At 38.3% G+C, this 15,982-nt stretch overlaps 1 protein-coding gene across 3 annotated transcripts in view; it reads left to right on the plus strand.

The window, feature by feature from the left end:
- The window catches only part of YTHDC2 (YTH N6-methyladenosine RNA binding protein C2), a 329,989-nt gene that overhangs the window by 39,977 nt on the left and 274,030 nt on the right, over positions 1–15,982 (plus strand). The window contains exons 26-30 of one of the 3 annotated variants that reach the window (XM_074952971.1): positions 935–1,112; positions 3,509–3,712; positions 5,343–5,525; positions 8,247–8,354; positions 8,545–10,358. In XM_074952971.1, the coding sequence (XP_074809072.1) occupies positions 935–1,112; positions 3,509–3,712; positions 5,343–5,525; positions 8,247–8,327 (646 nt within the window). In that variant the 3' untranslated portion in view covers positions 8,328–8,354; positions 8,545–10,358. Of the gene's footprint in view, positions 1–934; positions 1,113–3,508; positions 3,713–5,342; positions 5,526–8,246; positions 8,355–8,544; positions 10,359–15,982 lie in introns of those variants that run through there. The other 2 variants (XM_074952972.1, XM_074952973.1) reach the window with 2 other exon arrangements.

Genomic DNA, 15,982 nt, shown 5'->3' on the forward strand with positions numbered 1-15,982 from the left:
TGTGTTGGTAGGTTTATGGCTGTTCTATAGGTTCCATTCCTCTAGAGGATTCTACAAAGATATGGATAGAAACAGATGTTTTTAATTATACCATGATAAATTTCAAATTTGTCGTACAGTTGTTTAAACCTTGCATGATGCCTATGGATCATGATGCTTGGCATAGGTCTATTGTGTAGAAACAAGCACTTTTCTTTTCAAAGGCCTTTTTAAAAACAGTTGGTCTGAGGTTTAGTGTCTACTAAATGCAAGTCTAATACTAAGAGAAATGTAAACTTCAATAATAAAACACCTAACTCTGCTGTGTGGTACGACAGTTTTCGTTAGGCACCTAGCAGAGCTGTACATATGATATATTGTGATGGCATTAAAAATTGCTTCTTGCAGTGGTCTCCCACCATGCTTTGTGTGTCCATAATGTCAAGTCCCCTCAAAAGTAAAATGTTCTAACTTTACCAAAAAAAAAAAACCCCCACCAAAATCATTTCTTAATTGTCAAGCAGCGTGACACTTAAATTCAGAATCAGATTGATTGAGGGGTAGGGAAGGGAGCGATCTGTCTCATGCATCATTAGGAAGGAAGATCAACTGAAAGATCTTGCTGTCCTAAGAAGCATGAGTGGGTATGACAGAATACTATATATTTCCAAATATGTCTGTCCTCTGATGGGGCAGCTTGCTGCCAGTGCACCCTCTCCACCAAATTTGTCTCTGGAAAGAAGGAGCAGAAGCCCCATCCTCCAAAAACAAATAACTGGTATTTAAAGTTAACTGAAAATTGTTTAACCTGTTTAAGTAATGTAATGCATGTAGTCATTCTGAAGGCTCTTGAAGCTTTAGCTGAAGCTTTAAATTTTTTTTTTGCTATGATTGCTGTTTGTACCAACCATTTGTTATGTTGAACAGTTTTATATCTTCACCTATCCTCCCTCAGAGTCCTAATGAAATCTACATCTCCAGCATTTCACCCACCACAGAAATACAAAGAAAGAAGTATCTTGCATTCTAAACGAAGTTCAGATGACAGGTCAGATCAGTCATCTGTGAAATCCACAGACAGTAGTAGTTATCCCAGCCCATGTGCTAGTCCTTCTCCTCCATCATCTGGAAAGGTAAATTATCATTTTATTCATAAGTGTTCAACTATAGAATATCTGAAGTAATCTTGCCGACATTCTTCAGAGGTAAAAAGAACAGTGGACCCTAATTGAGGCTCCTGGTCCCAATGTATAAAGTGCTATACAGATGTAAAGGAGTTCATGCCCCTAAGAGCTTACACTCTACAATAATACCCTTAGTACTATGGTTTGAACACAACAAAATTTATTATCAGAGGAATTCTTCATAGTGTGATGAATTGGAAAGCTTTTGGCATGCAGCATACAGAGCATGTTGCTACATATGTGTGCAAGAATAGGTATCTTTCTTATTTACACGTACACCTTACTACTGAATTAAATTCACCTTGCTTTATCCTCATGGTTTTAGAATAATGTATGAAAATCATTAAATGCCATGTGCTTAATTATTTAGCAATCAGATTATCAAATTAATTAGTAGCATGACCTAACAGGCCTTTTCATCTTTCCAATGTAAAAAGGTCCCTTTAATGGGAAAATTTTGGTGCAGCCTTACTATGGAGGTATACTAGCATGCATCTGTAATCTGCCTTGGTAGTAAATTGTCTGAATCTGAGATTACCTTTAGGTACCAAGTATACATAGAAGGGCAGAGATCTAAAAAGAGATGTCTAATCACTCAAATTGGGATGATGGGTATAATATCCCTAGACTAATATAGTGCTTGCCACAATTTGAAAGCCATATAAAATACATTAGGAGAATTCAGTTACCATTTTCATAAGGAATAATCTTGCATTCTAATTCACAGCTGAGCATTAACATTTTTGGACTGTAAATTGATCAGCAATTGTACAACTGTATGTTTTAACTTGAAATTTTCTTTTGCTATATTGAATACCTCTTACTCATTCTTCCGTTTTCTTTGGGTCTTTTCCATTTTGTCTTCCTTCATGTTCATCTCCCTTACTGTTATAGGAGATAGGGCTTTCCACCTACAATTACACTGTATTCTTCGGTATCTGTTTAATGTATCTGAAAAATGCAAACTTCTTAACTGCAAAAATGTTCCTGAATCAGAATTTAGCCACTATTTCATAAGTCCACTCAAACCTTTTGCTTGTCGGGTGAAAATATTTTTTCATAACTTTTCTAGCCGATATTTTTAGAAAAAGTATCAGATTGCCGTGATCGCCAGTGAAGTTTGTGTGCAATTTCTTAATAGACTGAGATTTAGCACCTGGACTTCTCCTGCTATTGTGGCTTTTGTTTGAGAATCTGTTCCCCACCACTTCCTTTAATAATGTGCATCAGGGCCACACTCTCTGGTTCTCATTTGAATTTTGTGGCACTTGTATTATGTCTTGTAGCTTCATTGTGATAGCGATGTGCACTCCACAAGAAGAAATATTCAGTGGACTGGTTGAGTTCAGTTCCACTCACATACGTAGGGAGTATAGTATGCTTTCAGTCACCGTCTCTCTTCCCCTTTCTCACAGTATTTGCATAGATACTGATCCAGTCTGCTTCTTGCATTTCAATAAATAGGTTAGTGCAGGAGGCTGATATGTCTGGATCTGCTCTGTTTGCTCCTTTTTTATAACAATCTGTCTGTCTTTCCCCCCCAATTCTTCTGTCTCTAGCAGGTTTAATTGATTTCTTATTTAATTCTTTGACTCTTGATCTCTTGACTTTTTTTTTTCCTGACCCTATAATACGGAGGGGAAAAAACTTTGCATTTCCTGGGTGTGACAAGGACATTAATAATTTACCTTAATCCTATCATAGACTGTAGCCTGCTTTACCAAAAGGGCTGTCAACTTCTAATTGCTGCAGAGTGCTTAGGGCTATCCTTCTTTGAACTATTCTCCTAGTTATACTGTTCCCTAAATTAATAGCTTTGGAAAATATGCCAAAAATTAATTTATTCATCTCAAATGGGATGTTTGGCTATTACCATTTTCTTCTTCTCCTTGTTATTTTGGATAATGTTACTCATTTCTCATAATCTGAGTTGGTGGCAATTGATCTGCAGAAATGGAAATTTCTTACATGGCCGTGCCTGTCTGCAGACTTGTACCAACACCTGTCCTTCAATTGCTATTAGTCAGATAGCTAGTTTCAGTTGTCGTTTCTTGTCACTTGCTTGTTAAAATTGAAAGTTAGTTAATTACACTTGAAATTTCTGCTTTGGAGGCTGTCAACTGGAACAGAGTCTGTGGATGAAGGAGTTACAGGTGTTACTTATGCTTGGTGGCCTCCTTGATTTTTACATGATGGGAAACAAACCTGTCCTGTTTTCACTGGTGTAGTAAGAAATTCGTCTTTCTGCAAGACTATAGTTCTGCTAGAACTTAGTGAAAAGAGGCTAAGCAGGGGATTTTTGCTTTGTTCAAATATTAGAAACGCAATTTGCTTCATTTTTGCAGGGATCCAAGTCTCCTTCACCCAGACCAAATATGCCAATTCGATACTTCATTATGAAGAGCAGCAACTTGAGAAACCTTGATATTTCTCAACAAAAAGGTATCTGGTCTACAACTCCAAGTAATGAACGAAAACTAAATAGAGCCTTTTGGGAAAGCAGCATGGTTTACTTGGTATTTTCAGTTCAAGGATCAGGACATTTTCAGGTGAGTCTTAAATTAACATTTAAAATTAGCTCATTCTGGTGGTCTCATATCAGTGCAACAAATTACCATGCACAGAATGGGAGTTTTGCTTATGATTTGAAATCTTTACAACTGTTTTAATAAGTAGTGATGGAGAAAGAACATTTCATATCCCTCTGGGGTCTCCCCTAACTAATGCAGGAAAGTCAATGAAAAGCCGAGGCGCTCTGGATGCAGTTCAGTCTTAATCAGAGTAATGTTTGTGTCCTCCATGAGTTCTCTGGATTTAAAAACAAAGCGGGAAAATAATTAAGGGTATCCTCATTCTTTTCTTTCTCTGACTGCTAAAAATATATGTAATAATGTACATTTGTGATCTTATTATGGCAACCTTCTCTAACAGTCATGGGGCTGTTTTAAAGACTTCAAGTGATGAAGAATCCACCACATCTCTAGTTGTTCCAGTTATTAATTAACATGGATTTTAAAAGTTTGTGCCTTATTTCTAGTCTGAATTTGTCTAGCTTCACCTTGTAGCTATTGGATCTTGTTATGTCTTTGCTAGATTAGAGCCTCTTGTGGTCAGAAATCGCCTCATGCAGGTACTTGTAGACCATGATGAAGTAACATTTTAATCTTCTCTTGGATAAACTATATAGATTGAGCTTCTTGGTCGGGACTGTGTTTTGTTTGTAAATTACAAATGTAATTAGGTCGTGATCACTTGCACCTAGACAACTGATTTTTAGTTCAGTGATCAGATGTTATAGATATAAACATAAATCGACTGGAAAATTAAAATATTATTGCCATGTACTTTATTGCTTTACTATACTTTTGATTTTGTTTGCATTTCAATATACAAGATAATAAAATTTTAGTCAGTATTTTTCTTCTTTAAATTATCAAGACCTTGGGGGGGAAAAATTCCACATCAGTGTTAGACTCCCTGTTTAATATATTACATCAGGCATTTAGGTGAAAAAACTGAAGTGAAGTTGCAATTAGTTTCAGTTGTCACCATTGAAATTTTCAAGAAGGATTACAAAAACTAGTCTCTGCTGAACAAGTATTCCTTCTAATTTTAAATTTGCTCTGTTTTGCATGTTTTGGTCTAATTGCATTCCAGTACATGGAACAGATTTTTGTAACTAGATTTTTTTTATACTTTTGAAGATCATTAAATACTTTTCATACATTTATATATCTTGTTGATTATTTCTGTCTTTGAACAAGGAAAGAAAAATAGTGCTGGATGAGGTGTTCAAGTACATTGAGTTGTTGTTCAGCTTCATTAAATATGAAAATTCTAATACTCCAGTATACAAATTGGCGATTCCGATCCAAAAATCCCATTCATATGCACCAAGGGACATGAATTGCATATGGAAAAATTTCATTCCTCTACTTAACTTTTCTATACCTCTGTTTCTCATCTGGAAAAGGAGTAAAATATACTTGTGTGCCTCATGGGGGTGAGGTGAAGGATTGATGTTTGAGTGAAGTACTTTGTACCTTTAATCCAAGAATGTCAGTGTAATACAAATGATTATTTTATTCCAAGATGGAAGGGTATTATTTGATTATATACAATCTGATTAGCTTTATGTCTTTCAATTAAATATATGTTTTATTTTAAATTTTCCCACAGGGTTTTGCTAGAATGTCTTCAGAAATAGGACGTGAGAAAAGTCAGGACTGGGGCTCTACAGGCTTGGGAGGAGTGTTTAAGGTGGAGTGGATCCGGAAAGAAAGTCTTCCCTTTCAGTTTGCACACCACTTACTCAACCCTTGGAATGATAATAAGAAAGTACAAATAAGCAGGGATGGCCAGGTAGCATTTATTTTCATTTGAAATATGTTTACACTGCTCAGTGTTGAATATACAGTGTATTTAAAAGGATATTGCTGGGGTGATTTTTGTGGTTTCATTACTCTCCATTTTATATAATAATCTTAATGCATGGGTTTTTTTCTTTTATGATTTTCAAGCTTCTGCTCACTCTTATCTTTCCTATCCGGTAAACTTCAATTCAGGTTATTGGCATGCTGGGTTGTGTTACCACTAACTTACTAAAGGCTTTGCTAGGTAAGAAGGAGGAGCGTCTCTTCAAAAGAAGGTTGAAATCTTCAGTATAGAGCAGAAGACATGGTATTGCAGAAGCAGTACTCATTATCATTCCCAGAGTGTTTAACCCATGTATTTAAAAACTATAGAGAAAACCATCTCACAGTGAATGATACATGCTGTAAAGCCTCTGGTTTTTTTGTTAAAAGAAATGTCTCTAAACCAATCAAGACAGTGTATCTTCTTGCATGAAATGGAATATAAATGTACTTTTTACTGAATATTTATGAAAGGGAAGAAAATCATAGAATATAGGTCTTTTGAACACTTTGTTACATGCTTGACTATAATATTTTAAACAATGATAATGTCAAAAAGGAATTGGCAGGTAGTTTGATTACTTCATGAACTGTGGGAATGGACTTGGAGAGAATTTTTAGCACCTCGGATTTTTTTAGAAATTGATTAGCTGTGACTTTATCCAGATATATAGTATATTAAAATTGTCATATAATGCTGCCCTCCGAAAGCCTGTAAATTTGTGCCAGTTGTAGTATCTACATAGCAATTTACTTAAAAAAAAAAAAAAAAAATTTAGGTCCTTATGCTCTAGAAACTCATCTGTCCTAAAGAGATAATGGTTTTGTGTTGTTCATCAACACTCTATTGCTAAGATGGTAGTCAAAAATCCTCTGGAATTACTCCTTCTCCTGCACTGTTTTGCCTTGCCTTTCTGTGCTGCTTGGTTGAAGCTTGTTCTGAATTGGGGTTGTTTGTTTTTATACGGAGTAAATAGGCTCATCGAATCCAGCCAACTTTTTGTTTAATTTGAAAACAACACAGTAGGTTTTCCCATGTCCAAGAGAACCTCATTTAATTGGAAACTAACTTGCTTTTCACAGTGTTTAAGAGGACCACAACTTGAGATGCATTTCCAGCAATACTCAGATTTGTCAGCAATGATAGCTAAAGTCCCTCTCACCCAAAAAGATTCAAAGCTGAGACCTTGAGTTTTTTGTATAGTTTTAGGAGACTGTATCACTATCTTGAAAGAGAGTTGGTGGGTGGGGTTTGATTCTCTCTGGGCCCAGTTCTCCAGACTGAGGCCACATGCGACTAGAGGTATCAAACACACGTAGTCTGCTGGGGACCATTTTACCAGCCAGAGTGACTGCAGTTGATGGCGTCTCCCCAGGCATCATGTAATGAAGTTTCCAGATCTGGCTCAATCCTGCGAATCCATGAATCTCTGCGATGGCCCCATGTGCAGTATCAAGGCATGCACCCCTTCACGAGTTGATGGAGGATTTGAGAGCATAGTGTGCTGGGGTGTTTTTGTCCATCCTGACAATGTGGCCAAAGGGCATGCCATGCTGCTTTTGAATATAATGAGCAATTGAAGGAAAGCCAGATCTTCGCAAGTCTGTCACATTTGATGTGAAGTCAAACCACTTTATGCTCAGGTTTTTACAACGCATATGGGATGCTTCTAGGGTCCGCATAGCAATACAGGCGGTAAACAGGATTGAGAGATCCTGAACTTTTGTCTCAGCCCAAAGATGTTTTTGTGTCCGTAAGCGAGATATGGACTTGAGATAGCTTGTGGAGAATTCCCCCTGTGCAGGGAAACTCGCCACTGACCGAAGACTTGCGGAGGCAACTTTGCTACCTCCTGTGCTCAGCTACCCCTAGTTCTGAGGGTGAATTATGTCAGCGGGATGGGATGGGGAGGGGAAGGAATGTGGCAAAATGGAGCTCTACTGTGCTCAATCCTCTACAAATCCTTATGCCAATGTCCTAAATGAGGGTTCCTTCTGTGCAACCCTGACTTGCACTGGAGTCTAGTAGCACAAATTAGTGAACTATAACCAAATCCGTATGCCCCACTCTCCACTCAGCTGAACTGTTCTTGAACGGAGTGGCGCATAAGGACTCTAACTCTTTACATCTGTGTTTTTTTTTTTTTTTTAGTTGTGCTTAGGGTGTTCTTTTGTATAAACTAATGTTGTGTGAGAGTGTTAGAGTTCTGTAGCAGGTCTACCAGGAAAGAGCCCTGACCACTGTTCTAGGAAAAGTCATGGAGGAAACGTATAAACAGTTTGAATCATTTTATCTCAAAATTCTGAGAATACAGCCAATGGACACTTTACCATTTTACCTTTGCTTTTTTGGCTGAGCCAGGCTAGGTTGTATGTTCAACTTTTCTATTGTACTATAAAGGTTCTTATACCACACTTATCACCATAGTTTTTGAGTATCTAACGTGATAATTTCTGTAATATAATTTGTTGAACACCTGTATCTGATTGTACTTAGTATGTATCAATAGCAAATGGGATTCGCTCTTTCAAACAAAACAAAAACCAAACGCTGTTTATTTTGTCTTTACCTCCATTGCTGTAACTGGCTTCTTTGTGTTGTGGCCATCCTGTAACATGCCTCTTAGCATTAAATGTGTCGTTAAGTTTTCACTCTTCTGGTCTGCAGGAATTGGAACCACAGGTTGGAGAACAGTTGGTACAGCTTTGGGATCGTATTCCTTTAGGAGAGAAAAACACAACTGATTGATTGACAATTTACAGTAACACGCTTGAGGTATTATATTGACATGTAAAGTCATATTTTTCTTGTGGTAGATCATCAGTAAACTTTTCCTGGTCTTTATACTATGTGTTTTCACCAGTTTTAATGGTAACTATCAGAGAAAATAGTTGCTGATGAATTTGTTGGAGAAAGTATAGATTTGTTTTAATTTTCTTAATCTTTTTCTCCTTGAATTTTACAGTTCTGGCTGCTGAGACACATCTGTTTTATAACCACTAGAACCAGCACTGCTCAGCACCTACACAAATAGAAGGGGGAAAAGCCATGTAGTGAAATGGGCTGTTGGAATTGATACCATTTCTCTAAACTTGGCATAATAAAAATAAAATGGAGCAGGGTTTCAGTAAGCTCACAGTAATAAGTGTGATAACAGCATTTTGCTAGTGTGGTTTTGACTGAATGAAAAGTGATGTATGTTTTATTTGTGTGACATTCAGTGTGCAATTTATATCTAAACAATTTTGAAACTTTAAATATTAAGTTTACAACAATGGAGCAGGCTGAAGTTGCTGGTGGGTTTTAAATAGTACAGTAGGCAGTTAAATAGACCCTTTCCTTTCAGAGCAGCCCAATGCAGCAGAAGGTTTGGGAGCAACCAGTGTAATGTTAATTAGTCTTAGAATTTCACATTTTATCGTTTAGTTCTTGAGAACCGTATTTTCCAGATGTAGTTGTTGAAGATTTCTCAACTTAGATGCTCAAGGCTACTTTTATTATTGGGGTAGAGCAGGATATATGCTGACAACTGATGGGGGCAGACGGTGCACCTCCTAGCTAAATAAAAATTGCATTTAAATTTGCAGCATGAATGGAAAGAGAAGGAAGGCTCTCCCTTGCCTGAAGGTTGTTCCAGAGCGAGTTTCCAGTCCCCACTATCTTTTTAATGTGTGTACTCATAATTCCCTCTTCGTAAAATGGATACTTCTCTCATTGTTTCTTATTTCTCATCTGTACAGCAAGTCAATAAACTTTTTCAAAGGCTGAAGCCAAAGGCAAAAACCTTGGGTTCTAGCAAGTAGCATCTTTTGTTGAAGGACCTAATTTTCCAGTTGCTCTCTTCTCCGACCTGCATGTATGCTTTTGTATTGTTGTACATGTACATAGGGACCCATACTGTGTTACTTGACTTTTTAGGATATACATGAAGTTCCTGCACTGCTTTGATGGGGAAGATAGAAGGCTAGCAGTTCAGTGATAACTTTCACTGAACTTTAAGTAGAATAGTTAGCATACTTTCCCTTTTAACACTCATTATTGTTTAGGGAAGATATGTAATCTTAAAAACTTTGGAAAGGACTGGAGTTCTATACTTTAAAACACTCACAAGAGAAAAAAAATCATGAGTGGCCTTAACATCAGGGAAAAGAGAGTGAAATAAGAAAATCCTTCTGTTTTATCTGTGGGAACATTGGTACAGTACATCAACTAAGATATTGTGCATGGATTTTTATTCTTTAACTTAAGTTTTTCGTGTATAGATTTGACACACTTGGTTTGAGATCACCTGCAATTAGATTCTACTGTACATTGTTGTAATTACGTTTTCACTTGTTAAATTTTCCTAACAATGACCATAGTTTCATATTATGCATTTAACTGTTTAGTGTTTTGAAATTAGAAATAAGGAATTTCTGGAATAAAGTTGTTTCAGTTTTAGCTTTGTGATGTCTTCAAATCATTAGCCCTTGTATATAGAGTAGATGATCTTAGTAAAAATACTATTTGACCAAATTCAATGTAAATACTACAGTGAGTGGAAAAACACATTTTAAAAATGAAGTATATTATACAGAAAGTAAAACGAATTTAGTAAATGTATTGAATTCTTCTTAGTTAGGTATGGAAGAAGTTGAGTTTTTTCTGAACCAAGATGTTTTAAAGCACAGCATAAAATATTTTGAATCAGGAATGGGTAGTAATTTCCATAATGACCACACTTCCTGCAGTTGTCTACATCTTTCATCTCAGTTTATGGGCCAGTGATGCAAGTGGAGTTTAGAGCCAGCTTTGGACATCAGGATGAGTTTTCCTTTTTTTTTTTTTTTTTTTTTTTTTTTGAGCATGCCATCTCCGCTAATCCCTACAAAACCAGGGTAATTCAGTGCTGATAGAGAAAGGACACTAGAAGCTAAATTCTGTTTATCTTGTAATTTACTAGAAATTCTGCCTCTAGTGAGAAGACAATTTACTGGTCCAGTGGCCTTGCTTTTATTGTTTCCTGGATGGATTTTTTTCATTTTTCCATGGAAGTAGCAAGACCTCTTCCTCTCTTGTTGTCTCTTTATGGCTATTAGTTCCAGGTATTCACTATTTGTGTCTCAGAGGGAAAACTGGACTCCAGCCTCAGGCAGGACAAAATAAAAAATGAGTAATGGCTTGAGTACCAAGATCATAGGTAAAATTTGGGTTGTGCCATAAAGAAGCTACGAGTATAAGTATGGGAGGGTCTTGAGAAACCTGAAGGGTACCACAATAGCCGTTGTGACATGAGGATGCAAAGGAGTTAAAACCTCTAATTCATACATCTGTAAGGTCAGTGTTATAGTATATTAATAATAATATGCTTCCCAATGGTTTATAAGGCCACTTTAACATGAGAGATAGAAAATTAACTAATAGTGAATAGTTAAAGATTTGTAAATGCTCATCCTGACGGTTTTTGACATGCAGCAATAATAATTGTGGTATGGTCTGTGGAGGGGATTGTAAACACGTCTGCAATAAATAGCAATACAAGTTGATATAGGCAAAAACTTCCAGCAGAGTTTTCTACTAGATCCAAGTGTCTTCAGTCTTTACCACTGAAGAAGCTGTGTTATTGAGAGATGGAATTTTGGAACTAAGAAGACTGAACACTTGTGGTGTTCTCCTTTTGCTGTTCAAAGTTACTTTCAGGCATTTGTATATTTCTAAATAAAAATACAGGAGGAATGTTTATTAATCCTGACTGTCAATCATTTTCTCACCTAAATTAGATAACTACTTTTTCAAGTCAAAATAGTTATCTAGTTTGGTGACACAAATATTTAAATATAGGGTGTTAAATTGCATGATGGTGGTTAGTTTCCAATACATTCACACAAACATATCTTGATGTTTAGACCAAGGGCCTGAATTTTAGCCCGGCCTTTGCTTAGACTCACTTTGGGATCTAAAGGCTTGTCTACATTAGAAGGTTCCACTGGTGGAACTGTCCTATTGGTGGGAAGTGCCATGCCCCTATACCCAAATTCTCTTATTGATGGTTCTTCGCACATTTGTCCATTTAAGTCCATAGGAAGTTCATTGATATAGTGCCAGCCTGGACACTTCCTCCTGCCCCGCCCCCCAAACACACACACACATCTAAGGTAACTGAATTACTGCAAAGAGTCTTCTGCAACATGGGACAGTAGCAGGAGGTGGTCTGTCTGGTCATCTTTGTATATTCCACTGCTTTGGGGTCATGTCAGCTGTATATCAACCATCTCCTCAAATCCTGCTGGCTCAAACATGAGCACTAGAGGCATTTTTTGAGGTGAGCATTCTACTTTTCGGAGCCTGTGTACTGATGTTTTTGATTACTATACTTTGCATATCTTCCTGGATCTATGAAAAGGTTATCTTCATTGCTTTGTGGGGCAAGAACCACATCTTGTTCCAGATGCTGATGTGAAGCAAGGGCTTCAACCCTGTTCTCCTTCCTCCCAGGTGAGTGCTCTAACTGTTGGACCATGGGTGGGTGTTTCTGTTGAAGCTGTTCTAATTTGTATAAAATATTTAAATATTCATTGGAGTAGAGACTGGAACCTTGGTCTCCTAGAAGATTGTCCTAACTGCTGGTCTGTAGTCATTCTTTCTCTGGCCCAATGCTTATTTAAGTATTTTATGCAAAGTGGAACAGCCTCAACAGGAAAGATTGAGACCCGCCCCAGAATACCCTATAACTCAGAGGTTAGGACACTTGCCTGGGAGAAGGGAGACCTGGGTTCAAGGACCTTCTCCACAACAGACAGTGTGGGGATTTCAGCTTGGGTCTCCTATGTGCTGGGTGAGTGCACTAACCACTGAACTATTGGGTATAAAGGGGCACCACCATCACCACCACCTCAGTGTTTTGCAAGAAAGTGCTGATCTGGCTTAGCGCCCAACTCCAGGAGAGGGTTCGTGTTGAATATGAAGCAGAGTTAGGTGTTTCCTGTTAGGCACCTAACTCCCTGTGGGGGTGGGGTTTATGCCCTGCTCCTTTCCTCAGCATTCTTTACTGACTAAGGCAGCTCCCTGCTCAGCTTGCTGGCTTTGAATTGCATCTAGGGTGCTTAACTCTTCCCATGCATTATATAGGGACCCTGCATGCCTAACTTGGGGCTGAGTATTCCACTTGGCAGAAGAGTATCTAAAAATTAAGTGTTGAAACATTGAGTCTAAGTCCCCTTTGTTGATCTAGCCCACTGGAGGTGGGAGAAGGAGAAGGAGAGATCCTTCTTGAGGATGAGGTTCTCTCCAACCTCTTCCCATGTGGTAGCCAGAACCCTGGCTTGGAGGCCGTTGGTCAGGTTCTGTTCTGGTGCAGACTTAGACCCAGGGGCATATTGCCAGAAACAGTGGAGTTTGGAGACCAGAGGTTCTCATCCAGTCAGCAAGTTCTTTTTTTTGTGTGGCCCTTTTGAGACAGTTAGGGGGATTTGATCCAGCTAGGAGGTCTGTGGGGGACTTTCTTCTGGATTTGCATGGCTACCACCATTACAGATTGTAAAAAGGCAGATACAGTTAAACATAAAGGCAGAAATGTCCATCCCAGGTTCTTCTCCTTCACTGCTGCTCTACCACCTCCACTGTTTCCCCTCCTCACTAGTGGCGGATGGACCACTCACCAGCTGCTAGGATGACCAGATGTCCTGATTTTAAAGGGACAGTCCTGATATTCAGGGCTTTGTCATATAGATACCCAAAACCCCTTACCTCTTGTCCTGATTTTTCACACTTATTGTCTGGTCACCCTACCTGCTGCCTACTCTTTTGGTTCAGTTGAACCCTTTCCTCCCTTCTGTGCACTGTATGGTCTCATTGAATTGTGTTGGACACTGAGTATCATAACAAAAATACTATCAAATAGCAGTTCTGTGGGACAGGATTGGTCTGTCTGGCCAGTGCATGATACAAGTTGGATGTCAGTATAATAAAACACTGGTATAGTGTGTTCTGGCCCTTAGTGTCATGTGAACTTCATATACTTGACAGCCTTAGGGACTTTATCTGAATATATGGGCCTGAAAATCTATAGAGGGTCAGCTATGCTGGAAAGAACAGCTTGAAGTGGCTGTAAGATCTACTGTACAAGAAATAGACTGAAATCTTGTAGCCATGAAGGAGGTCAATGTCATCTCAATTTGAAATTCATGTTTTAAGACAATCAATAAAATGTACACATTAGCCTGTGTTAATGTTATTTTACCCTCTTCTTTTGACTTGTTTTATCTTAAATTGTGAAATCTTTGGGACATAGTGTCTTCCTATGAGCTTGTACCACGGTTGCACAAAGGGGCCTCCATCTAATAGGGGGTCTTTTGAACACTACCACAAAATCTATAATATGTTTGAAAGACCTGGATTGAAGATTTAGCCGAATCCAGAATAAAATAAAAACCAGCAGGATCTTATTAAAGGGGAAATGGCAAAATGCCACATTTATTGTGAATACAGAAAGAATCATAGTAAGCAGTTAGTTATAGCTATAACATTCCATTCAATTTCGTATTTATTCACACAGTCATTCATACACACACACACACAGATTCTGGAAGGTTATCATAGTTACCAGCCTCAGAGTTGTTCATGCCAAGCCACTGGCCAGGTGGCTTGGACACAAGGAAGGAGCAGGGCCTTGTCAGATGCACATCTGACGCTCCTGGAAGTTGGTTTGCAGAATCAGACCCCAAAGTTCTCAGTTTCTAGAGTCCATTTTTATAGGAATTTTTTTCCTATGCCAGTCTATGGGAATTGCTTCATCATGCTGTTGCTGAATCAATCAGCAGATGGCACATTCCTGATGGCTCCATGTTGTTCTTCGGTTCTCCCATCCTTGAGGCTACTGGGTGGATTCCAGTCTACCCTCCGGGTGTCCTCTGGTTGTTTCCACTTGACGCCGCCTTCGGCCGATGGACACAATTCTTAGGCTGGCACCTCCCTGATCATTCCGTTATTATCCACACCAAGCATCCATCCACATACATCCTCTATCTCTATTTTAATCACAATTGTTAACAAAGCGAGATAAATACAACTAAAGGGCGGGGAGTCTCTGTGTGCTGTTTCTGTTGTTACAAAGTATTGCTTTGAGAACAGAGTCTGTCTTAGGATGTACTAACACAATTAGCAGCTTGCACGTTTCACACAGAGAGGGAGAGAAACAGTAAAAATAAAAGACCAAGAGACCTCTTAATTAGTAATACCCTGGAATTTAAACTATGGGGAATCAAACTCATTTGTGATTTTAACACAGAACTTCTGTAATACGATCCAACATAATCCCCCTTTTGGCACTAAGATTTATAATAGTGTCACTTTCTATGTAGCCTATTCAAGAGAAGGTACTGTGAGGCAATTTGAGTTTGTGATTCCAATTCATCCCACATACATGATCCTAGTGATGTATCTTTACTACAAGGTTCTGGGGCAACAGGCAAGGTGAGGCACACCCACTTTTGAAGAGCCCATTCGGTACAACCTCTAATGTCCAATAACTTTCCTTTCTCCCCAGCCCACTGGCTTGAGGTCCAGGGTAGCCAGAAGGATGCCATGTGTAATATGGGGAGTGGGCTAACCTTCTATACCTTTGCCTCCAGGGACTGTTGGTGTGCAATTTTGACAACAATTTCTCCCATTAACAAGTCTGGTTTTACAATACTGGAAACGTATTGCATCCATTCATGAGTGTCAAACAATGATGTCTGTCTTTGTTTTTGTATTAGGCTGTCCTGTAGCTGGGACAGAGAGCTTAATTTATTCTTAATTACCTGCAGGTCTGCAGTATTTTTTTTTTTTTAAACACAACAGTGCTAGCAACAAGACAAAACATAGAACACAAAACACAATTTCTATTGTGACAGTAGATTCATGGTATTGGGTTCCTCTTCAGCTGGCATCAGCTTTTTCTGATTTTCTGAAAGACAAAAATAACATGTTTCTACCCCTTTTGGGGTGGCAGATTATTGCTTAAAATATTTCTTTTACAAATACCCTTGCTGATTGCAGGCAAAACAGAGGAATTACCCCCATATTTTCCTATGTTTGTTCTATAGGCAGGCCAGGTTTCAATGGCTTCTGTCTTTTAAGGGTTATGGGGAAATTATTCCACTGTTTAGTCATTAAATCCCTGAGGTGGGGTACCTCAGTTTCCCTTCTTATACAGCAGACCAAGTTTATAATGTTTTTCCTGCTGTGTTAAGCTTTGTTTATTTACAGGTAATAGGTGAAAAGCATCATTTCCATATGACCTTAAAGGATTTTTCCAAAAATCATACACACTATACATTGTTACCAGGGGTACTTATCGTTAAATTTATTAAAGTTATCTTGTTATACCGTGCCTTTTATTTAGACAGTTTGTTTGCTGACCAGGTATGTCCTTTATCTGCAGC

The sequence above is a fragment of the Natator depressus genome, chromosome 5, assembly GCF_965152275.1.
Source record: "Natator depressus isolate rNatDep1 chromosome 5, rNatDep2.hap1, whole genome shotgun sequence".
In the NCBI taxonomy this organism is placed as follows: domain Eukaryota; kingdom Metazoa; phylum Chordata; order Testudines; family Cheloniidae; genus Natator; species Natator depressus.